The 25,192-nt window shown below is 44.6% G+C and overlaps 1 protein-coding gene across 3 annotated transcripts in view; it reads right to left on the bottom strand.

Moving 5' to 3' along the window:
- The window catches only part of kif9 (kinesin family member 9), a 216,860-nt gene that overhangs the window by 45,589 nt on the left and 146,079 nt on the right, over positions 1-25,192 (bottom strand). For all 3 annotated transcript variants that reach the window (XM_068031510.1, XM_068031509.1, XM_068031511.1), the window contains one exon: positions 23,386-23,562. In XM_068031510.1, the coding sequence (XP_067887611.1) occupies positions 23,386-23,562 (177 nt within the window). The remainder of the gene's footprint in view (positions 1-23,385; positions 23,563-25,192) is intronic.

Genomic DNA, 25,192 nt, shown 5'->3' with positions numbered 1-25,192 from the left:
GGACAAGGGCAGCACATACATGGGAACACCACCACCTGCAAGTTCCCCTCCAAGTCACACACCATCCTGACTTGGAACTATATCGCCGTTCCTTCACTGTCATTGGGTCAAAATCCTGGAATTCCCTTCCTAACAGCACTGTGGGTGTACCTACCCTACATGGACTGCAGCGGTTCAAGAAGGCAGCTCACCACCACCTTCTCAAGGGCAATTAGGGATGGGCAATAAATGCTGGCCTGGCCAGCGACGCCCACATCCCATGAATGAATAAAAAAAAAATTACTGTAGCAGGGAGCTGAATTAGCAATTGCAACTCAGGAGTGAGTCATAAGCTCTATATAGTATACAGTATTTGCTATCACACAGTGTGGAGCACAGAGTGATTGCAGAACTGAATGCTTCGTAAGCAGAGTGCTAAAGTCAGGAATTTGATGCAGGTGGGAATTTGGTGCAGAGGGGAAGGAGGTGATGCTTTTTATTACTTTTGTTTCACCTCCAGTAGTTGGTGAGTGTTTTTCCTTTGTCTCTAAGTGAGGAAACTGTAACTTGCTATTAGTTTACTAAATTAATAACTAATTAATTATCAAATAAAAAATAAATAAGGTTAGATAGACATGGCAGGACAGGTGGTGTGCAGTAACTGCATCATGTGGGAGTTTGCAGAGTGCATTGTAATCCCGGACATCCATATCTACGTTAAGTATCTGGAGCTTGAGGAACTTTGGTGCAGAGTTGCTGAGCTGGAGTCCATGCTGCAGACATTGTAGGGCAGCAGGAAGAGGAAGAATTACTTGGACAATTTGTTCCAGGGGGCAGTCACATCCCTTGGGTTAAGTAGACTGGTCAGGCACAAGAGGGTGTGGGATTATGAGTCAAGCAGGTATGGGGATCCAGGATGTGTTGATCAAGGAGCCTTGGTCCTTGACTTTGAACAACAGGTATGAGGAACTTGCTACCCACGTGGATACGAACAAGGATGGGTGGATGGGTAAACTGATAATAGCACCATGATGCAGAAAGCCATTCAAGTGGGGGGAGTGAAAAAGAATGTGGTAGTGGTAGGGGACAGAATAGTCAGTGAAATAGATACTGTTCTCCGCAGCAGCGACTGGGAGTTACAAAAGTGTGTTGCCTGCCCGGTGCCAGGATTAAAAACATCTCCTTATGGTGGGAAAAGAATTTGGAGTGTGAAGAGGAGGAGCCAATTGTCATGGTCCACGCAGGAACCAACAAAAACATAGGCAGAACTAAGGAGATTCTGCAGAGAGAGTCTGTGGAAATGGGTTCTAAATTAATAAGCAGAACCTCAAAGGTAATGATCTCTGGATTACAACCTGAGCCACGTGCAAATTGGCATAAGGTCAAGCAGATTACTGAATTAAACATGTGGCTCAAAGACTGGCGTGGGAAGAAAGAGTTCTGATTCATGAACACAAGCATCAGTACTGGGGAAAGAGGGAGCTGTTCTGTTGGGATGGGCTCCACTTAAACTGGGCTGGGACCTGCATCCTGATGAATCGTGTAACTAGGGCTGTGGGGAAGGCTTTAAACTAAAAGATGCAGGAGGGAGGGAGGGTTCAAGTGAAGGGAAATTCAGAAAGAGAAAAGTTGAGGCAATAGAGCAGTGGAGTGGTTTGAATAACGACAAATAGAGTGGGACAGGAGGGGACAGAGTGTTTAATGGTAATAGCACACCAGTGAATAAAGGTCCATGCAAAGAACAGTGGTAAAAAAAAATTAAAGGTTCTTTATCTGAATGCATGAAATATTGCAGAAAATACGGAAGTATGGGGTTGAAGGTGATTTAGAGCTTTGGATCAGAAATTGGCTAGCTGAAAGAAGACAGAGGGTGGTGGTTGATGGCAAATGTTCATCCTGGAGTTTAGTTACTAGTGGTGTACCGCAAGGATCTGTTTTGGGGCCACTGCTGTTTGTCATTTTTATAAATGACCTGGAAGAGGGTGTAGAAGGGTGGGTTAGTAAATTTGCAGATGACACGAAGGTCGGTGGAGTTGTGGATAGTGCCGAAGGATGTTGGAGGGTACAGAGGGACATAGATAGGCTGCAGAGCTGGGCTGAGAGATGGCAAATGGAGTTTAATGCGGAAAAGTGTGAGGTGATTCACTTTGGAAGGAGTAACAGGAATGCAGAGTACTGGGCTAATGGGAAGATTCTTGGTAGTGTAGATGAACAGAGAGATCTTGGTGTCCAGGTGCATAAATCCCTGAAGGTTGCTAACCAGGTTAATAGGGCTGTTAAGAAGGCATATGGTGTGTTAGCTTTTATTAGTAGGGGGATCGAGTTTCGGAGCCACGAGGTCATGCTGCAGCTGTACAAAACTCTGGTGAGACCGCACCTGGAGTATTGCGTGCAGTTCTGGTCACCGCAGTATAGGAAGGATGTGGAAGCTGTGGAAAGGGTGCAGAGGAGATTTACTAGGATGTTGCCTGGTATGGAGGGAAGGTCTTACGAGGAAAGGCTGAGGGACTTGAGGTTGTTTTCGTTGGAGAGAAGGAGGAGGAGAGGTGACTTAATAGAGACATATAAGATAATCAGAGGGTTAGATAGGGTGGATAGTGAGTGTCTTTTTCCTCGGATGGTGATGGCAAACACGAGGGGACATAGCTTCAAGTTGAGGGGTGATAGATATAGGACAGATGTGAGAGGTAGTTTCTTTACTCAGAGAGTAGTAAGGGCGTGGAACGCCCTGCCTGCAACAGTAGTAGACTCGCCAACTTTAAGGGCATTTAAGTGGTCATTGGATAGACATATGGATGAAAATGGAATAGTGTAGGTCAGATGGTTTCACAGGTCGGCGCAACATCGAGGGCCGAAGGGCCTGTACTGCGCTGTAATGTTCTAATTCTAATTCATAATAATGGGGGGCCAGTAGCACAGTAGTAATGCTGGTGCACTGGTAATTCAGAGGCCCGACCTAATGCTCTGGAGATATGAGTTCAGATCCCACCACGGTAGCTGGGAAATTTAAATTCAACTACATTATCCACTCTTCTCAACTTCTTAAAGATTTCATCACATTCCTTTTCCATTTTTCTCTGATTAAAAACAGTTTCAGCTCTTCATGAATATATTGCCATAGCTTAAGAGCCTGAAGTTCCTAAATCATTTTTGTTGCTGTACTATAGCCCTCACTGACACATTGATGTCCTTTTGAAGGTAAGATGTCTAAAATTGTAAGCAGTATTCCAAATGTGTACCTCATCAATGATCTACACAAGGTGAGAATATTGTATTTTGATGCACTGTCAAATCCAGCGTCCCTTTAGAGACTTCCCAGTGTACAGATGACTTTGGTTATGGCTAGGCATTGACTATACATTTACAATGAATGATCAATAATCACACCCAATTTATTCTAATAGTTCACCTTTGCTAAGGAGCTATTTTAATGCTCCACTGTACATCATCTTATATTTATATACATGAAAGTTCATCAGCTATTATTTAGTCCATTTGATTAACTGGTCCAGATCTCTCTGAATACTATCTGTTTCAACACGAGAGACTAGAGATAGGTAAATTGGCCATTATAAATTGCCCCTAGTATAGGTAAGTGGTAGGGAAATATAGGGACAGGTGGGGATGTGGTAGGAATATGGAATTAGTGTAGGATTAGTATAAATGGGTGGTTGATGGTCGGCACAGACTCGGTGGGCCGAAGGGCCTGTTTCAGTGCTGTATCTCTAACTAACTAACTAACTAATATATCTGGAATAAAATGATCATGATACTATTGGATTGTTGTGAAAACCCATCTGGTTCACTAATATCCTTCAGGGAAGGAATTCTTCTGTCTTTACCTGGTCTGGCCTACTTTGAATCCAGACCCACAACAATGTGGTTGACTCGTAACTGCCCTCTGAAATGGCCGAGCAAGCCGCTCAATTGTAACAAACCATGACAGAAAAGTCAAATAAGAATAAAAGAAGAAGGGTCACTGACCCAAAACGTTAACTCTGCTTCTCTTTCCACAGATGCTGCCAGACCTGCTGAGTGGTTCCAGCATTTCTTGTTTTTATTTCAGATTTCCAGCATCCGCAGTATTTTGCTTTTATTATATAAGAATAAAAACAGATGGACCATCTGGCATCAACCTAGGCACCAGAAACGACAAAGGCATACCTTGTCTAGTTGACCCTGCAAAGTCCTCCTCACTAAAATTTGGGGACTTGTGCCAGAATTGAAAGAGCTGTCTCACAGACTAGTCAAGCAACAGCCTGACAGTCATACTCACTGAATCATATCTTACAGCCAATGCCCCAGACTCCTCCATCATCATTTCTGAATATGCCCTATCCCATCAGCAGGACAGACCCACCACAAGTGCCAACACAATGCTATACAGTCAGGTGAGGTGGCTCTGCGAGTCCTTAACATTGGGCTAGATTTTGTGCTGGAGGCAGGGCACTCGGCGCGGGCTGAAAAGGCGGGGAGAATCCTGTTTCTGCCTTTTAGCGCCTCCCTCCACCCCACCAGAGTCATCCTCCGGTCTTTTTAAATCAAATTTTCAGGAGGCGGGATCCCTGTCCCTTTAAAGACGGCGATCCCGCCTCTATGAGCAGCTGGCCGATCAGAGGGCAGGCAGATCAGCAGTATTGGCAGCACCAGCGGGAACGGTGGCCACTGCCGGTACTGCAAGGGCCTTGGACCCAAGCCCAGTGCTGGATACCTGTACAAGAGGTGGGTGAGGCTGGGTATCTGGGGCCAGTCCGGAAAGCCCTGGTGAGGAGGTGCTGGGAGGTGGTCTTGGAGTCCAGGGGCTGGGTGGTCCTGCGGTATATTGGTTTCCGTTGGCTTCACCCGTGGGCCAGGAATTGCCGTTGGACTAGTAGCCCGGTGACCCAAGGTGTTGATCTGGGGACATGGGTTCGATTCCCACCACGGCAGAAGGTGGAATTTGCATTCAATTAAGAAATCTGGACTTAAAAAGCTAAATGCCTTCTGAATTGGCCTAGCAAGCCAGTCAGTTGTATCAAACTGCGACAAAGTCAATAAGGAATGAAACCGGACCGACTGCCCGGCATCGACCTGGGCACCAGAAACGACAATGGAAAACCCAGCCCTATCGAACTTGCAAAGTCCTCCTTTCTAACATTTGGCTTGTGCCAAAGTTGTGAGAACTATCCCACAGACTAGTCAAGCAGCAGCCTTACATAGTCATATTCATGGAATCATACCCGACAATGTCCCAGACATCACCATCCCCGGGTATGTCCTGTCTACCCTGGGAGTTCGCAACATTGACTCCGGACCTCATGATGTCAGGTCAAACATGGGCAAGGAAACTTCCTACTGATTACCACCTACTGCCGTCCCTCAGCTGATGAATTAGTACTCCTCCATGTTGAACAGCACTTGGAGGAAGAACTGAGGGTGGCAAAGGCGCAGAATGTACTCTGGGTGGGGGACTTCAATGTCTATCACCAAGAATGGCTCAGTAGCACCAATACTGACCGAGCTTGCAGAGTCTGAAAGGATATAGCTGCTGGACTGGATTTGTGGCAGGTGGTGAGGGAACCAACAAGAGGGAGAAACATACTTGACCTCGTCCTCACCAATCTGCCTGTCGCAGATGCATCTGTCCATGACAGTATTGGGAAGAGTTCCCACCGCACAGTCCTTGTGGAGATGAAGCCCCGTCTTCACATTGAGGATACCCTCCATCATGTTGTGTGGCACTACCACTGTGCTAAATGGGATAGATTTTGAACAGATCAAGCAACTCAAATCTGGGCATCCATGAGGCGCTGCAGAATTGTACTCAACCACAATCTGTAACCTCATGGCCTGGTATATCGCCCACTCTACCACGACCATCAAGCCGGGGGATCAACCCTGGTTCAATGAAGAGTGCAGGAGGGCATGCCAGGAGCAGCACCAGGCATACCTCAAAATGAGGTGTCAACCTGCTGAAGCTACAATCCAGGACTACTTGCGTTCCAAACAGTGTAAACAGCACGCGATAGACAGAGCTAAGCAATCCCACAACCAACGGATCATATCTAAGCTCTGAAGTCCTGCCACATCCAGTCGTGAATGGTGGTGGAAATTTAAACCACTAACTGGAGGAGGTGGCTCCACAAATATCCCAATCCTCAATGATGGGAGAGCCCAGCACATCAGTGCAGAAGATAAGGCTGAAGCATTTGCAACAATCTTCAGCCAGAAGTGCCGAGTGGATGATCCATCCCAGCCTCCTCCTGAGGTCCCCAGCATCACAGACTTCAGCCAATTTGCTTCACTCCACATGATATCATATATGACTGAAGGCACTGGATACTGCAAAGGCTATGGGGCCCTGACAACATTCCGGCAATCGTACTGAAGACCTGTGCTCCAGATCTTGCCACGCCCCTAGCCAATCTGTTCCAGTACAGCTACAACACTGGCATCGACCTGGCAATGTGGAAAATTGTCCAGGTATGTCCTGTATACAAAAAGCAGAACAGATGCAACCTGGAGAATTACCGCCCCATCAGTCTACTCTCGATCAGTAAAATGATGGAAAGTGTCGTCGACAGTGCTGTCAAGCGGCACTTGCTTAGCAATAACCTGCACAGTGACACTCACTTTGGGTTCTGCCAGGGCCACTCAGCTCCTCACCTCATTACAGCCTTGGTTCAAACATGGACAAAAGAACTGAACTCCAGAGGTGGGGTGACAGTGACTGCCCTTGACATCAAGGCAGCATTTGACCGAGTATGGCATCAAGGAGTCCTAGCAAAACTGGAGTCAATGGGAATCAGGAGGAAAACTCCCCGATGGTTGGAGTCATACCGAGCGCAAAGGAAGATGGTTGTGGTTGTTGGAGGTCAATCATCTCAGCTCCAGCTCATCACTGCAGGAGTTCCTCAGGGTAGTGTCCGAGGCTCAACCATCTTCAGCTGCTTCATCAATGACCTTCCTTCAATCATAAGATCAGAAGTGGGGATGTTCGCTGATGATTGCACAATGTTCAGTCAGCACCATTCGGGACTCCTCAGATACTGAAGCAGTCCGTGTAGAAATGTAGCAAGACCTGGACAATATCCAGGCTTGGGCTGATAAGTGGCAAGTAACATTCGTGCCACATTAGTGCCAGGTGATGACTATCTCAAACAAGAGAGAATCTAACCATCTCCCCTTGACATTCAATGGCATTACGATTGCTGAATTACCCACTATTAACATCCTAAGAGTTACCATTGACCAGAAACTGAACTGGAGTGGTCATAATAATACCAGCGCTACAAGAGCAGGTCAGAGGCTGGGAATCCTGAAGTGCATAACTCACCTCGTGACTCCCCAAAGCCTGTCCACCATCTACAAAGCACAAGTCAGGAGTGTGATAGAATACTCTCCACTTGCCTGGATGGGTGCAGCTCCAACAACACTCAAGAAGCTAGACACCATCCAGGACAAAACAGTCTGCTTGATTGGCACAAACATTCACTCCCTCCATCACCAACGCACAATGGCAGTAGTGTGTACCATCTACAAGATGCACTGCAGCAATGCACCAAGGCTCCTTTGACAGCACCTTCCAAACCCGTGACCTCTACCACTTAGAAGGACAGGGCAGCAAATGGATGAAAACACCACCACCTGCAAGTTCCCCTCCAAGTCATACATCATCTTGACTTGGAACTGTATCGTCTTGAGTTCACTGTCGCTGGGTCAAAATCCTGAAACTTCATAACAGCACTGTGGATGTACCTACCCCACATGGACTGCAGCGATTCAAGAAGTTGACCCACCCTCTCAAGGTCAATTAGGGATGGGCAATAAATGCTGTCCTAGCCAGCAACACCCACATCCCATGAAGGAATGAATGAAAAAAAAGATACTGAAGCAGTTCTTGCGTTCATGCTGAAACATCTGGACAATATTCAGACTTTTAAGGAAAATCCCAAAGCCTTTTATTCATATATAAGGAGCAAGAGGGTAACTAGAGAAAGGATTGGCCCACTCAAGGACAAAGGAGGAAACTTATACGTGGAGTCAGAGAAAATGGGTGAGATTCTAAACGAGTACTTTGCATCGGTATTCACCGAGGAGAGGGACATGAAGGATGTTGAGGTTAGGAACAGATGTTTGATTACTCTAGGTCAAGTCGGCATAAGGAGGGAGGAAATGTTGGGTATTCTAAAAGGCATTAAGGTGGACAAGTCCCCAGGTCCGGATGGGATCTATCCCAGGTTACTGTGGGAAGCGAGAGAGGAAATAGCTGGGGCCTTAACAGATATCTTTGCAGCATCCTTAAACACGGGTGAGGTCCCGGAGGACTGGAGAATTGCTAATGTTGTCCCCTTGTTTAAGAAGGGTAGCAGGGATAATCCAGGTAATTATAGACCGGTGAGCCTGACGTCAGTGGTAGGGAAGCTGCTGGAGAAGTTACTGAGGGATAGGATCTATTCTCATTTGGAAGAAAATGGGCTTATCAGTGATGGGCAACATGGTTTTGTGCAGGGAAGGTCATGTCTTACCAACTTAATAGAATTCTTTGAGGAAGTGACAAAGTTGATTGATGAGGGAAGGGCTGTAGATGTCATATACATGGACTTCAGTAAGGCGTTTGATAAGGTTCCCCATGGTAGGCTGATGGAGAAAGTGAAGGCGCATGGGGTCCAAGGTGTACTAGCTAGATGGATAAAGAACTGGCTGGGCAACAGGAGACAGAGAGTAGCAGTGGAAGGGAGTTTCTCAAAATGGAGACGTGAGACCAGTGGTGTTCCACAGGGATCCGTGCTGGGACCACTGTTGTTTGTGATATACATAAATGAATTGGAGGAAAGTATAGGTGGTCTGATTAGCAAGTTTGCAGACGACACTAAGATTGGTGGAGTAGCAGATAGTGAAGGGAACTGTCAGAGAATACAGCAGAATATAGATAGACTGGAGAGTTGGGCAGAGAAATGGCAGATGGAGTTCAATCAGGGCAAATGCGAGGTGATGCATTTTGGAAGATCCAATTCAAGAGTGAACTATACAGTAAATGGAAAAGTCCTGGGGAAAATTGATGTACAGAGAGATTTGGGTGTTCAGGTCCATTGTTCCCTGAAGGTGGCAACGCAGGTCAATAGAGTGGTCAAGAAGGCATACGGCATGCTTTCCTTCATCGGATGGGGTATTGAGTACAAGGGTTGGCATGTCATGTTACAGTTGTATAGGACTTTGGTTCGGCCACATTTAGAATACTGCATGCAGTTTTGGTCGCCACATTACCAAAAGGATGTGGATGCTTTGGAGAGGGTGCAGAGGAGGTTCACCAGGATGTTGCCTGGTATGGAGGACGCTAGCTATGAAGAGAGGTTGAGTAGATTAGGATTATTTTCATTAGAAAGACGGAGGTTGAGGGGGGACCTGATTGAGGTGTACAAAATCATGAGAGGTATAGACAGGTTGGATAGCAAGAAGCTTTTTCCCAGAGTGGGGGATTCAATTACTAGGGGTCACGAGTTCAAAGTGAAAGGGGAAAAGTTTAGGGGGGATATGCGTGGAAAGTTCTTTACGCAGAGGGTGGTGGGTGCCTGGAACGCGTTGCCAGCGGTGGTGGTAGACGCGGGCACGATAGCATCTTTTAAGATGTATCTAGACAGATACATGAATGGGCAGGAAGTAAAGAGACACAGACCCTTAGAAAATAGGCATCATGTTTAGATAGAGGATCTGGATCGGCGCAGGCTTGGAGGGCCGAAGGGCCTGTTACTGTGCTGTAATTTTCTTTGTTCTTTGTTCTTGGGCTCATAAGTGGCAAGTAACATTCATGCCACACAAGTGCCAGGCAATGACCATCTCACGTCAGTGGTAGGGAAACTATTGGAGAAAATTCTGAAACAGAGAATCTATCTCCACTTGGAGAGGCAAAATTTGATTAGGAATAGTCAGCATGGCTTTGTCAGAGGGAGGTCATGCCTAACAAATTTGATTGAATTTTTTGAGCATGTGACCAGGTGCGTAGATGAGGGTAGTGCAGATGATGTAGTTTACATGGATTTCAGCAAAGCCTTTGACAAGATCCCACATGGGAGACTTATCAAGAAAGCACATGGGATACAGGGTAACTTGATAAGGTGGATTCAAAATTGGCTTAGCGGTAGGAGACAGAGAGTGATGACAGACGGCTGTTTTAGTGACTGGAAGCCAGTGTCCAGTGGCGTTACCACAGGAATCTTTGCTGGGTCCCCTATTGTTTGTCATTTATATAAACGACATAAATGACTATGTGGGGGGTAGGATCAGTAACTTCACGGATGACACAAAGATTGGCCGGGTGGTTAACAGTGAGGTTGAGTGTCTTTGGTTACAGGAAGATATAGACGGGATGGTCAAAAGGGCAGAAAAGTGGCAGATGGAATTTAACCCTGAAAAGTGTGAGGTGATACACTTTGGAAGGAGTAATGTGACACGGAAGTATTCAATGAATGGCTGGACACTGGGAAGTTCCGAGGAACAAAGGGACCTTGGCGTGTTTGTCCATAGATCTATGAAGGCAGAAGGGCAGGTTAATAGGGTGGTGAAAAAGGCATATGGGACACTTGCCTTTATCAATCAAGGCATAGATTACAAAAGCAGGGAGGGCATGTTGGAGTTGTATAGAACTTTGGTAAGGCCACAGCTGGAGTACTGTGTGCAATTCTGGTCGCCACATTATAGGAAGGATGTGATTGCACTGGAGGGGGTGCAGAGGCGATTCACCAGGATGTTGCCTGGGATGGAACATTTAAGCTATGAAGAGAGGTTGGATAGGCTTGGGTTGTTTTCGCTGGAGCAGAGAAGACTGAGGGGTGACCTGATCGAGGTGTACAAGATTATAAGGGGCATGGACAGGATGGATAGGGAGCAGCTGTTCCCCTTAGTTGAAGGGTCAGTTACGAGGGGACACAAGTTTAAGGTGAGGGACAGGAGTTTTAAGGGGGATTTGAGGAAGAACGTTTTTACCCAGAGGGTGGTGATGGTCTGGAATGCCCTGCCTGGGAGGATGGTAGAGGCGGGTTGCCTCACATCCTTTAAAAAGTTCCTGGATGAGCACTTGGCACGTCATAACATTCAAGGCTATGGGCCAAGTGCTGGCAAATCGGATTAGGTAGACAGGTCAGGTGTCTTTAATGCATCAGTGCAGACTCGATGGGCCAAAGGGCCTCTTCTGCACTGTATTATTCTGTGATTCTGTGATCTCCATCAAAAGAGAATCTAACCATCTCCTGTCGGCATTCAAAGACATTACTATTGCTGAATCAACAAAACTTACATTTATATAGCAAATTTTAATATAATAAAACATCCCAAGGCACTTTAGAGGAGGATTATAAAACAAAGTATGACACAGAGTCACAGAAGGAGACACTGGATGGAATTTTATGGGCCCTGCAAGAGCGACTTTGGTGGTGTGCGGGGTGATTTAATCTGGCGTGAGTTGTTTCTTCCAATTTCCGGCGGCAGGATTTTTTAAAGCAAAATTAGGTCAGCGACATGTTCTTGATTGTCCAGGGTTCCCCCACATGGTGACTGATTGCAGCTTTGCATTCATTACCATATCATGAATACTCATTATCCTACATTTAGTTCAAATTCAGTCCTACCTGCCAGATTAAGTGCATGGCCAGCAGTATTCCCATGCCACCTGTTCATGTTCGTTTGAACGTGGCATGCAACAGTCGGCTTTGTGCAGTTGTGTCTGAGGTCAGTGTTTTCCTTTCTTGAACTCATTGGCAAAAGGAATGCTGACATTGGAATGGATGTTTGGCTCCAGGCTTGGCAGCAGCAAGCGTGATTCTTCTCAGGGTGGCTGGGTCTACATGGAGAAGCAGGGGAGGGTACTCGGGGAGGACAGGATGAGGTGACCGGGTACATGGAGCAGCAGGGGAGGGAGGAGGGGAGGACAAAGGGTAGGGTGATCAGGTGCATGGAGGAGCAGGTGAGAGAGGAAAAGAGGGTCCAGGGTGTGTAGTAGTTGTTATTGTTGCTGAAGCTGGATATCGGTGGATGCGGGGTGATGGGCTGTTTTGAATATTACAGTCAACAGATGGTCATGAGGCGCCTAAAGGGAGAGATGAGTGCTGTCAATTTGGGGGACCTATGAGGCAAATTCAGGGTACTGGCTGGCAGAAGGACCAGCCACAGTCAATTGGGGCAAATGGATTCTGTGGTGGGAAAGGTCGACACTTAGTGCTCAGCCAGACTCGTCACGGCGCTCGCCAAACTCTCAACTGAGAAAGCCATACGCTCATATGGCTTGGACATCGCAGACGTCATGGCTTGCATGGACTCCACGGCATGCGCAAAGCCATGCATGACGTCTGGCATCGCTGACATATTTTCCACATGACTTTGCTTTGTATCCTGTAGACCTCTTGTATCAACAAACAGAGGATCATCATGAACGTAGGGTTAAGCAGGAGCCCGGTCCCCAGCAGTCCTCCGATTGCACATGCTCCCTCAGCTGCTGGGATGTGTCTGTGTCGTGACCATCAACTTGTGACCCAAATTCTAAATCTTAAACCCACCCCCCTGCGGACCATGTTGATGTATCTGCACTGACGGAGGGGTGGAAGAAGAGGCAGGTGGCGGTGCACCCTCTGGGGCATTGGCTTCATTTTCCTCTCCAGAGGAGGCATCTTGAGACTCGTGGTGTTCCACAACTCGAGTGCGGGAACCTGCAATAGAGACACAAACAGGCACATCAAGCATCAGATGCACGAGTTCACACACTTTCCTTTGGTTTGCACATATGGCTGCAAGAGTGGAGATGACACTTCATCCTTATGCCTTGAGGATCCTGCCTCGCCATCTGTGATCACCCTGCCTCCCTCCTGTCTCACAATTTCTGTTGCCTCCTCCTCAGCCGGTGTCAGCACCCAGTTATCAGGGACACCTTCTCCTGTTTTGGCATGCTCACACTGGTTGTGGGTGCGTTTATCCTGAAGGAGACAATGCAGATTTAATGACATGTCAAAAGATGCATCATAACCATTGCATACATGCAGTGACATCACTCATTCCGGAGTGGCTTTCAAATGACAAATCCAAGCACATAAACAATGTCACTCGTCATCTTGGTGCATAATTATTTAGTGTATGGCACCAAGGTTGCTCACGCATTCTACTGCATGTCTTGTCTAACCTCTGTCTTAAAGACACGGATCCAGGGAGAAAAACAATGGAGAAGCATTGCCAAGACTACTTACCCTTGCCGATATGAGCAAGTCATTGATCCGCTTGCGACACTGAACCCAGGTTCTGTGCTTCACCCCAAGGTTCGAGATCTCCTTTGTTACCTCCATCCAGGCCGCCTTGGTCAGGCAGGAGGATCTTCTGACTCCATGCCACCCTACGGTTCAGTAACCTCCTGCCTTCCCCTAATGGCCTGGAGGAGAACCTGCAGGGAGGCATCTCTGAACCATGGGCGGGAGGCTGCCTGCTACCTGACATCTGCTTTGCTTTTGCTGCAGGGGAAAAAAAATGTGAAGTTGGTGCTGGGTTTCATAAATTAAGGAAGGAAAAAACATTTTGAAATAAGTTAACAATTTAATTTTGTGAACTCTGAAGAGACTTACATGACACAAAGGCTGCCTTTCCTTGAGGCTGCCAACACAGAATGCTTTATATCCGTAGCGATCATCGTGCTCGACCCAGTGACAGCGGGCTCCGTCAATGAAAGGCCATCCCTGCCACATCGTTCATTTAAAAATAGAATCGCGTGGGATAAGGGAAAAATGGCGGAAGCGGAAGTTATCCCAACTTTTGATCCCACTGTTGGGAACATATACACGTAAAATCCCGGCCACTAGGTCAGATGAGCAAAAGCTTGGTCAAATAGGTAGGTTTTAAGGAGTGCCTTAAAGGAGGAAAGTGAGGCGGAGAGGTGTAAGGAGGGTATTCCAGAGCAACTGAAGGTACGGTCACCAATGGTGGAGCGATTAAAATTAGGGATGCACAAGAGGCCAGTATTAGAGAAGTGCAGTTATCTTGGAGGGATGTAAGGCTGGAGGAGATCACAAGAAATAGGGGAGAGGCCATGGAGGGATTTGAAAACAAGGATGAGAATTTTAAAATCAAGACATTGCTTGACTGGGAGCCAATGTAGGTCAGCAAGCACTGGGGTGATAGGACTTGGTGCAAGTTAAGCCACTGGGAGCAGAGTTTTGGATGACCTCAAGTTTATGGAGAGTAGAATGTGGGAGACCAGCCAGGAGTGTGTTGGAATAATCAAGTCTAGTGATGACGAAGGCATGAATGAGGGTTTCGGCAGCAGATGAGCAGAGCCAGGGCCAAAGTCAGGCAATTTTATGGAGGTGGAAATAGATGGTCTTAGTGATGGCAAGAATATGAGGTCAGAAGCTCATCTCAGGGTCAATTGTGACACTAAGGTTGCAAAGAGGCTGGCTTAACCTCAGGCTGTTGCCAGGGAGAGGAATGGAGTCAATAGCTGGGGAACGGAGTTTGCAGTGGAGTCTGAAAACAATGGCTTCAGTCTTCCCAACATTTAATTGGAGGAAATTTCTGCTCATCCAGTACTGGATGTCAGATAAGCAGTTTGATAATTCAGCAGCAGTGTAAGAATCGAGAGAAGTAGCAGTGAGGTAGAGTTGAGTGCAGTCAGCGTACATGTGAAAACTAATGCCATGCTTTTGGATGATGTCATATGGCTGAGAAATAGGAGGCGGCCAAGAATAGATCCTTGGGGGACACCAGAGGTAACGATGCAGGAGCAGGAAGAGAAGTCATTGCCAGTGATACTCTGGATAAGATTAGATAGATAAGAATGGAACCAGGTGAGCAGTCCCAACCAGCTGGACAACAGTGGAGAGGCATTGAAGGAGGATGGTGTGGTCAACTGTGTCAAAGGCTACAGACAGGTCAAGAAGGACAAGAAAGGAAAGTTTACTTTTGTCAAGCTCACATTGGAAGTCATTTGTGACTTTGATAAGAGCTGTTTCGGTACTGTAGCAGGGGTCGAAACCTGATTGGAGGGATTCAAACATGGGGTTCTGGGAAAGATGGGAACAGATTTGGGAGATGACCACACGTTCAAGGATTTTGTAGAGGAACATAGGAGCAGGAGTTGGACATTCAGCCAATCGAGCCTGCTCTGCCATTCAATACGATCATGGCTGATCATCCACTTCAATGCCTTTTTCCCATACTATCTCCATATCCGTTTATGTCATTGGTATTTAGAAATCTGCCAATCTCTGCTTTAAACATACTCAATGACTAAGCTTCCACAGCCCTCTGGGGTAGAGAATTCCAAAGATTCACAACCCTCTGAGTAAAGAAATTTCTCCTAATCTCTGTCCTAAGTGGCTTCCCCCTTATTTTGAAATTGTGCCCCCTGGTTCTAGACTCCCCAACCAGGGGAAATATCTTAGCTGCATCTACCCTGTCTATCCATTTAAGTATTTTGTAGGTTTCAATGAGATCACCGCTCATTCTTCGAAACTCTGGAGAATACAAGTCCAGTTTCCCCAATCTCTCTTCATAGGACAGTCCCGCCATCCCGGGAACAAGTCTGGTGAACCTTCGTTGCACTCCCTCTATGGCAATAATATCCTTCCTAAGGTAAAGGGACCAAAACACAGTACTCCATGTGCAGTCCAACAAGGTTCTATACAATTGAAGCAATACTTCACTACTCCTGTACTCAAATCCTCTTGCGATAAAGGCTAACATACCATTAGTCTTCTTAATTGCTTGCTGCACCTGCATGTTAGCTTTCAGTGACTTATTGACAAAGACACCCAGGTTCCTTTGTACATCTACACTTTCTAATCTCTTACCATTTAAGAAATACTCTGCATATCTGTTCCTCCTACCAAAGTGAATAACCTCACATTTTTCCACATTATATTCCATCTGCCGTGTTCTTGCCCACTCACTAAATCTGTCCAAATCCCCTTGATGCTGCTTTGCATCCTCCTCACAACACTCATTCTCACCTCGTTTTGTGTCATCTGCGACCTTTGAAATACTACATTTGGTCCCCACATCCAAATCATCATATATTGTGAACAGCTGGGGCCCAAGCACTGATCCCTGCGGTATCCCACTCGTCACAGCCTGCCAACTTGAGAATGACCTGTTTATTCCTACTCTGTTTTCTGCCTGTTAACCAATCCTTAATCCACGCCAGTATATCACCTCCTATCCCATGTGCTTGAATTTTGCTAACCAACCTCCTGTGAGGGACTTTATCAAAAGCCTTCTTTACGTATACCACGTCCACTGACTCCCCTTTATCAATTCTATTAGTAACATCCTCAAAAAACTCCAAAAGGTTCCTCAAACTTGATTTCCCATTCATAAATCCATGTTGACTATGTCCAATCACATCATTATTATCCAAATGTCCATTTTTCACATCCTTTAGAATAGATTCTAGCATTTTCCCTACTAATGTAAGGCTAACAGGTCTGTAATTCCCTGTTTTCTCTCTCCCTCCCTTCTTAAATAGTGGGGTGACATTTGCTACCTTCTAATCTGCACGTGAACCTCTCCGGAATCTATAGAATTTTGGAGGATGATCACCAATGCATCCACTATCTCCATAGTTACATCTTTCAACACTCTGGGATGTAGAATATCAGGTCCTGGGGACTTATCAACCTTCAGCCCCATTAATTTCTCCAATACAATCTTCTTACTAATACTAATTTCCTTCAATTCCTCATTCTCCCTAATCCCTTGGAACTCTAATTTTGGGAGATTTCTTGTACCTTCCTCAGTGAGGACAGACACAAAATAATCATTTAACTTCTCTGTCATTTCTCTCTACCACATTATAAATTCTCCTGACTCTGCCTGTAATGGACACACATTTGTCTTGGCCAAATGTTTCCTTTTTACGTACCTATAGAAGCTTTTACAGTCTGTTTTTATATTTTTTGCTAGTTTACATTCATATTCTAGTCTCCCTTTCTTTATCAGTTTCTTGGTCCACCTTTGCTGTATTCTAAAATCCTCCCAATCCTCAGGTTTACTACTATTTCTGGCAACTTTATAGGCCTTTTCTTTTAATCTTATATAATCCTTAACTTCCTTTGTTATCCACGGTTTACTGCCTTTACTTTTGGGGTTTTTGTGCCTTGAAGGAATGTATAGCTGCTGTAAACTATGTAATAATACTTTAAAGATTATCCATTGTATATGCACTGTCATACCTTTTAATGTATTTTCCCAAACCACCTCAGCCCCTCATACCTTCATAATTTCCTTTGTTCAGATTTAACACCCTGGCTTCAAATTGAACTACCTCACTTTCAAACATAATGTAAAATTCCAGCACATTATGGTCACTCATCCCTAAAGATTATTTATTAGCCCTTTCTCATTACATAATACTAGATCTAAAATAGCCTGTTCTCTAGTCGGTTCCTCAACATACTGCTCTAGAAAACCATCACTAACACACTCCAGAAACTCGTCCTCCAAGGCTTTAGTGCTCATTAGATTTATCCAGTCAATGTGCAGATTGAAGCCACCCATAATTACTGTATTACCCATGCTACATGCTTCTCTAATCTCCTGATTAATACCATGCCCCACACTACCACTACTGTTTGGTGGCCTATAAACAACAACTACCAATGTTTGCTGCCCCTTGCTGTTTCTCAGCTTCACCCAAGCAGATTCCACATTTTGTCTTCAAATCTAAGATCCTCCCTTACTAATGTACTGATCCCTTCCCTTATTATCAGCACACCACCACCTCCTTTTCCTTTTTGCCTGTATTTCCTAAATGTTGAATATCCTTGAATATTCAGCTCCCAGTCTTGGTCACCCCGTTTCCATTTTGGCAATTAGATCATACCCATTTACCTCTATTTGGGCCTTTAAATCATCTACTTTGTTGCGAATGCTGCGTGCATTCAGATAGAGTGCCCTTAACTTTGTCTTCTTGACATTATTCTGCATTCTAAACCTAGTTGATGCTTGCCTTTGCTTCGCCTGCCTTCTAATGTCGCTTGCTACTTGTCAGTCGCTTGCTACTTTTCTACCTCCTGGTGGGAGTAGTTTATAGCCCCTCCCAACCGTACTTATACCATTGGACAGAACATTAAACAAGAAATAATTGGAGCTTGTAATATAATTGTGGGGACTTTAATCTTCATATAGACCGGACAAATCAAATTGGTAAAGTTAGGCTGGAAGATGAGTTTGTAGAATGCTTTTGTGGCAGTTTCCTAGAACAATACATTGTGGAACCAACTGGGGATAAAGTTATTTTAGTATTTTAGAGGATGATTTTGTAATGAGGCTCTCATAGTAAAAAATCTTCTGGGGAAAAAGTGATTGTAATACAACCGTATTAAGTTTGAAAGTGACCTACATAAACAAAGCTAACTACATAGGTATGAGGGGAGAGAGAGTTGGAGTGTCTAAATAGAATAAAATATATGACAGTAAATACACAGTGGGAAACATTTAAAGAAATTATACAAAACTTTCAACAAAATACGTTCCTGCATATTGCTGAAAACAGAGACATTTTGTCGAAGCTTTTCATCTTGCACTCATGAGGACAATTCGCAAGAATACCAATGTAAGGGAAAGCAACAAACATACTGTATGAGAAGAGAGTGCTGATTGGTTGGCAAGTGGACTCTGATTGGTCAAGGTGTTGCCATGGAGAATACACCAGTTTATGGAACTGACAGTTAACTGCCAAGCTTTGTTTGAAATTTAAACCAGACAGCTTGATTCTGATTGGTCAAGGCATTGCCCTGATTAATGAATCAGCGAATGGCTGTCACTTATTTTGTTTAGCTGAAACAAGCGCAATGTGTTTCATCAGCAGAAAAAAAGTATTAGAGAAATTTAAAGGACTGAAAGCTGACAAATTCCCAGAACCTGAAGGTCTACATCCTAGGGGTCTAAAAGAGGTAGCTGTAGATATAATGGAGGCGCTAGCTATGATTTTCCAAAATTCCAGATTCTAGAATGGTTGCAGTGGATTGGAAGTTATTCAAGAAAGGAGGGAGAGAGAAAACAAATACAGGGCAGTATGTCTGACATCAGTCATCGGGAAAATGTTGGTATCTATCATTAAGGAAGTCTTAACATTGCGCTAAAAAAATCATAATACGATTAGACAAAGTCAACATTGTTTTATGAAAGTGAAATTGTGTTTGACAAATCTATTAAAGTTTTTTTGAGACTGTAACTAGTAGGATAGGTAAAAGGGAGCCAGCAGATGTAGTATACTTGGATTTCCAAAAAGTGCTACACGAAAGGTGCAACACGAAAGGTTAATACACAAGATAAGGGCTCATGGAGTTAGGGGTAATATAATAGCATAGATAGAGGATTAGTTAACAGACAGGAAGAGGAGTAGGGATAAACGAAGCATTTTCAAGTTGGCAGGCTGAAACTAATGGAGTCCCGCAAGGATCAGTGCTGGGGCCTCAACTATTTTCAATCTATATTAATGACTTACACAAAAAGAATGTATCCAGTTTTGCTGATGATACAAAGGTAGGTGGGAATGTAAGCAGTGAGGAGGACACAAAGAAGCTGCAAAGAGATATAGACAAGTTAAGTTAGTGGGCAGCAAGGTGGAAAATGGAGTATAATGTGGTGAAATGTGAGGTTATTCACTTTGGTAGTGAGAATTGAAAAACAGAATATTTTTAAAAGGTGTGAAACTTTTTTTTAAATGCTGATGTTCAGAGTGACCTGGGTTTGCTTGTACCAGCAACACAAAGATAGCATGCAGGAACAGCAAGCAATTAGGAAGGTAAATGTCTTGTTTGCTTTTATTGCAAGGGGTTTAAGGTACAAGAATAAGGAAATTTTGTTGCAATTGTATAGGGTTTTAGTGAGATCACACCTGGAGTGCTGTGCAGTTTTGGTCTCCATATCTGTGGAAGGATATATTTGCCTTGGAGGCAGTGCAGCCAAGGGTCACTAGGTTGGATCCTGGGATGATAGAGTTGGGCTAAGATGAGAGGCTAAGTAAATTGGGCCTATATTCTCTGGAGTTTAGGTGATCTCATTGAAACATTCAAGATTCTGAGGGGCTTGACTGGGTAGACATAGAAGGTGTTTTCCCTTAGTGGGGAATTTAGAAGGTGGGGGCACAGTCTCAGGAAAAAGGGTCAATCATTTAGGACTGAGATGAGAAATTTCTTCACTCAACGGATTGTGAATCTTTGGAATTCTCTACTCCAGAGGGTTCTGGATGTTCAATCATCGAGAATATTCAAGATCGAGATATAAATTTTTGATCTCTTCAAGGAATCAAGCGGGTGGGAAAATGGAGTTGAGGCAGAAGATCCGCCATGATCGTATTGAATGGCGGAGCAGGCTTGAGGGACCGAATGGTCTACTCCTGTTCCTTATTTCTATTTATTATGTAAGACATACCAAAATGCTTCACAGCCAATAAAGTCAATGTTGAAATGTAGGGAAAAGTGTCAGTCAGTTTGCACAGAGCAAGGTTCCACAAGGAGTTAAACGACCAGATAATTTAATTTAGTAGTAATGGTTGTGGAATAAATAGGGCCAGGAAACCAAGGAGAACTCCCATGCACTTCTTTGAACAGGACCATGTGATCTTTTATGTCCACCTGAGAGGGCAGACAGTGCCTCGCCTTAATGTCTTGCCTCTGTTATGAAAGTGCTTGTTTTGTTAAAAAAAATAATTTTAAAGGAATTTATAGTTAAGCTGAATAAATGTGGACCAGGTTTTTTTTTAAAAAAGGAAGACATCAAGGGTACTGAGGGAGCCGGACTGGCAACAATGTTGCTAATTGTCACATAGCTCAGGTTAGGCATAGAGCGGAAACCCTGGCAACGGGCAGAAAAGTGACAAGCGCTCCTTTGATTGGACAAGCTCAGTAGTAACAGAGAGCACCAGGGATGGGCAGATAACCTGACAAGCATCTTGGTTGTTACAGTGCTTGTATGTGTGATTTTACCTTCTGGAAGGAGATAAAAGTCAAGTGCAGCTGAAGTGTCAATAAAGGACACAAGAAGGAGAGAATTCCAAGGAAGAACAGAAGACTACAACCTAACTCGCTTTCCTACAATTCTCTAAACGATTCAGTGAAGTCCACTGTGTCGTTTCATCTTGTTTCCTGTATTTGAGAAAGGCTTGCTAAATTACTTTTCAACACCGCCTGAAGAGAACTATTCTGGAAGATTCTAGTGACTTGTCTGCATTTGCTCGGAGTTGGACTGTGTGCCAACTTGGTGCAGGATGTCTCACCTGCTATTTTGTTCAGGGGTGGGCAAGTGATCTGCCTAGGTTTTTTTTTCTGTGACAGAGCTCTGATCTGAAAATCCTTTTTTAATCTTTTTTTGGTTAACCGGTGTGCATATGTGTGTGTGTGTGTGTGTGTGTGTGTGTGTGAAGGGACTGAGGTAAAATGGGACTTTAAAATTTGGTTAAGGTAGAAAGGGGACTTGAAAAAAATTTTATGTTGGATTTTTAAAAATTTGATCTGCGTGATATTGTTTTACTTCATTACTAATTAAGGCTTGTTTTATAATAAACTGTTAATTTTGTTGTTCAGTAAGAAAATCTGATTAATGTGTTCCATTCTGGGGAAAATAATGTATCTGATTGATTGTTTTAGTAAGTGGGAAAATTAAAAAAAAATATGTTGTGACCTGTGGAGAAGTGGGACTGAATTAACAGTGCACTCCTCCCACCTTGGTCACAACATCGCAAAGAAATAATTTATCTATAAATAATGAAAGTAAATGAAATGTCATGAGAAAGGACATGAAGTTTGAAATTAAGGGAGGATATGATAAGATTTCTAACTGGCAAAACATTAATATAGAGAGATATTTTCTGCAAAATCTTGAGGGAACAAACTGTTTCAAACTGAGAAAGCATAAATTCAACAAATGTATTCTTTTGGGAGACTGGAGAGGCACTACTGCTGTTTCTGGCTCCAAATGAATTTAACCACAAATGTTTTGTGACCATCTTTTTTGAATGGCCTCCGGTGGTCTCTTTAATGACCGCTGGGTAGGTCGTTCCAGACTTCGTACAACTGGGTGCAGCTTGCACGGCACTAGTTCCACACATTTGTACCTAAATTTTGCAATAGGGTCCTACAGGCGGAGTACAGCTCCGATTTGCACAGCCTCATGCCTGGTTTAAGCAGGTGGTTAGCTCACCCATTTACAAGTCTGCCTGAATCTGCCACGGCACAGTAGCGCAGTGGTTAGCACCGTAGCCTCACAGCTCTAGTGACCCGGGTTCAATTCTGGGTACTGCCTGTGTGGAGTTTGCAAGTTCTCCCGGTGTCTGCGTGGGTTTCCTCCGGGTGCTCCGGTTTCCTCCCACAACCAAAAGACTTGCAGGTTGATGTGTAAATTGGCCATTATAAATTGCCCCTAGTATAGGTAGGTGGTAGGGGAATATAGGGACAGGTGAGGATGTGGTAGGAATATGGGATTAGTGTAGGATTAGTATAAATGGGTGGTTAATGGTCGGCACAGACTCGGTGGGCCGAAGGGCCTGTTTCAGTGCTGTATCTCTAAATCAAATCAAATCAATATCACATCGATAAGGTGACTGAGGTGCTCCCAATCTGAACGATTTTCGACTCCTAGCTGTCTGTTTTTCAGTCACAAAAAGCACAGCTATGAGTTGAATGTCTGCCCTCAGCAGTTTCCTCAGGGCATTATTGCTGTTACAATGATCTTCCCTTCTGGAAACACTGCCTATCCCAAAAGGCACAACAACAGTACTACAAAGGACAGTGCACGACTGGCCTTTTTCTAATACTTTATTTTTTAACCATGTGCCTGCTTTTCATGTAGTCACAGCTGCTCATTATTCCACTATTAACACTCTCTCTGGACTAATGCTTGATCTTTCACCTCAAGCATTACACACGCCTTGTTATTTAATCTCCCTCTGCCCTATCAAACACCTTCCCCTTTGTTCTCTCCCCCACTCCCCTTCCCTTCACTTGCTTAAAACCTAATTCTTTTCTAACCTTTGTCAGTTCTGATGAAAGGTCACAGACCTGAAACGTTAACTCTGCTTCTCTCTCCACAGATGCTGCCAGACCTGCTGAGTATTTCCAGCACTTTTTGTTTTGTTTCAGATTTCCAGCATCTGCAGTATTTTGCTTTTATTACAATAGAAAAGGCCTATGAGCCCAATAGAATTTTTGCCTTTTTAATAGATCTCTTGCCTATTTACCATATCCCTCAATCACCTTTTATTTTCCAAAAACACATTTTGAACCCCTTTCTACTATACTCACCAGATCACCACTAAGTACTGTTCCCTTCACAAACCAATCCAATCATTGTCAAAGATTGCTACAAGAGGAGAGTTATACTGTAAATTTTACTGATCTCAGAGTTCTTGACCTCTATTTCTCTCACCCAGGTCTTCCTTGAAACTCCTCTGCTTACCTGGGCCTGGTTTCTTCCAATTTGGCAACCAGTTCCGACTGTGCAGAATCAGCACTCAGTACCTCGTGCTCTCTCTGTGCTGTATCTTTCTCAGGAACGGCATGAGGAGGTTCTTTCACCTGTAAAACCAATTCGGCATCTTTTCCTGCGATGGAAGTTCGTTCCTTCTTGATAATGCTAGCGTAAACACAAAGTAAGCATCAACATAATTAGAAACAGGCAGACATTCACTAAAGTCTACTGGAATCATTAGCAAAGTAATGGAAGGTGTCGTCGAAAGTGCTATCTAATGGAAGTGGCACTTCCTCACCAATAACTGGCTTACCGATTCTCAGTGTGGGTTCCGCCAGGACAACGGCTCCAAACCACATTATAGCATGGTCCAAACAGGGAAAAGAGCTGAATTCCAGAGGTGAGGTGAGAGTGACTGCCCTTGACATCAAGGAGCCCTGGTAAAATTGAAGTCAATGGGAATAAGGGGGAAAGTTCTCCACAGGCTGGAGTCATATCTAGCACAAATGAAAATGGTTCTGGTTGTTGTAAGCCAATAACCTCAGCCTCAAACATCACTGCAGGAGTTCCGCAACGCAATGTCCTAGGCCCAACCATCTTCAGCTGCTTCATCAATGACCTTCCTTCCATCATAAGGATAGAAGTGGGGATTTTGCTGATGATTGCAGTGTTTAGTTCCACTCACAACTCCTCAGATAATGAAGCAGCCATTGCCTTCATGCAGTAAGACCTGGACCACATCCAGTCTTGAGCTGGTAGGCAGCAATTAACATTTGTGCTACACAAATGCCAGGCAATGACCATCTCCCCATGACATTCAATGGCATTACCTTTGCTGAATCCCCCACCATCAACATCCTGGGGTCACCATTGACCAGAAACATAACCGGACCAGCCATATAAATACTATGACTGCTGGAGTAAATACTATGACTACTGGAGTAGCACTGCTCGAGGTTGGGAATTCTGCAGAGTGTATCTCACCTTCCCATTTTGGGAAGTTAAACCAGGGCAGGACATGTACAGTGAATGGCAGGGCCCTGGGGAGTGTTGTTGAGCAGAGAGACCTTGGGGTGCAAGTACATAGTTCCCTGAAAGTGGCAACACAGGTAGACAGGGTGGTGAAGAAGGCATATGGCATGCTTGCCTTCATCGGCCGAAGCACTGAGTACAAGAGTTGGGACGTCATGTTACAGTTGTACATAATGTTGGTTAGGACGCATTTGGAGTACTGTGTGCAGTTCAGTTCGCCGCACGACAGGAAAGATGTGATTAAGCTAGAGAGGGTGCAGAAAAGATTCACAAGGATGTTGCCTGGTTTGAAGGGCTTGAGTTATAAAGAGAGTTTGGATAGGCAGGGTCTGTTTTCCCTGGAGCAAAGGAGGCTGAGAGGGGACATGATCGAGGTGTATAAAATTATGAGAGGCATATATAGGGTAGATAGCCAGAGTCTGTTTCCCATGGTAGGGGTGTCTAAAACTAGAGGGCATAGATTTAAGGTGAGAGGGAGGAGGTTTAAAGGGGATCAAAGGGGTAAATTTTTCACACTAAGAATAGTGGGTATCTGGAATGAGCTGCCTGAGGAGGTGGTGGAGGCAGGAACAGTAGCAACATTTAAGAGGCATCTGGACAAGTACTTGAATGAGCAAGGCATAGAGGGATATGGAATTAATGCAGGCAGGTGGGATTAGTTTAGATAGGCATTATGGTCGGCATGGATGCGGTGGGCTGAAGGACCTGTTTCTATGATGTACGACTCTATGACTCTATGAAAGCCTGTCCACTTGCCTGGAGG

The sequence above is a fragment of the Heterodontus francisci genome, chromosome 5 (genome assembly GCF_036365525.1).
Source record: "Heterodontus francisci isolate sHetFra1 chromosome 5, sHetFra1.hap1, whole genome shotgun sequence".
Taxonomy (NCBI): Eukaryota; Metazoa; Chordata; class Chondrichthyes; order Heterodontiformes; family Heterodontidae; genus Heterodontus; species Heterodontus francisci.
The sequence above is the reverse complement of the archived record's forward strand: the minus strand, read 5'-3'. Positions and strand labels throughout refer to the sequence as shown.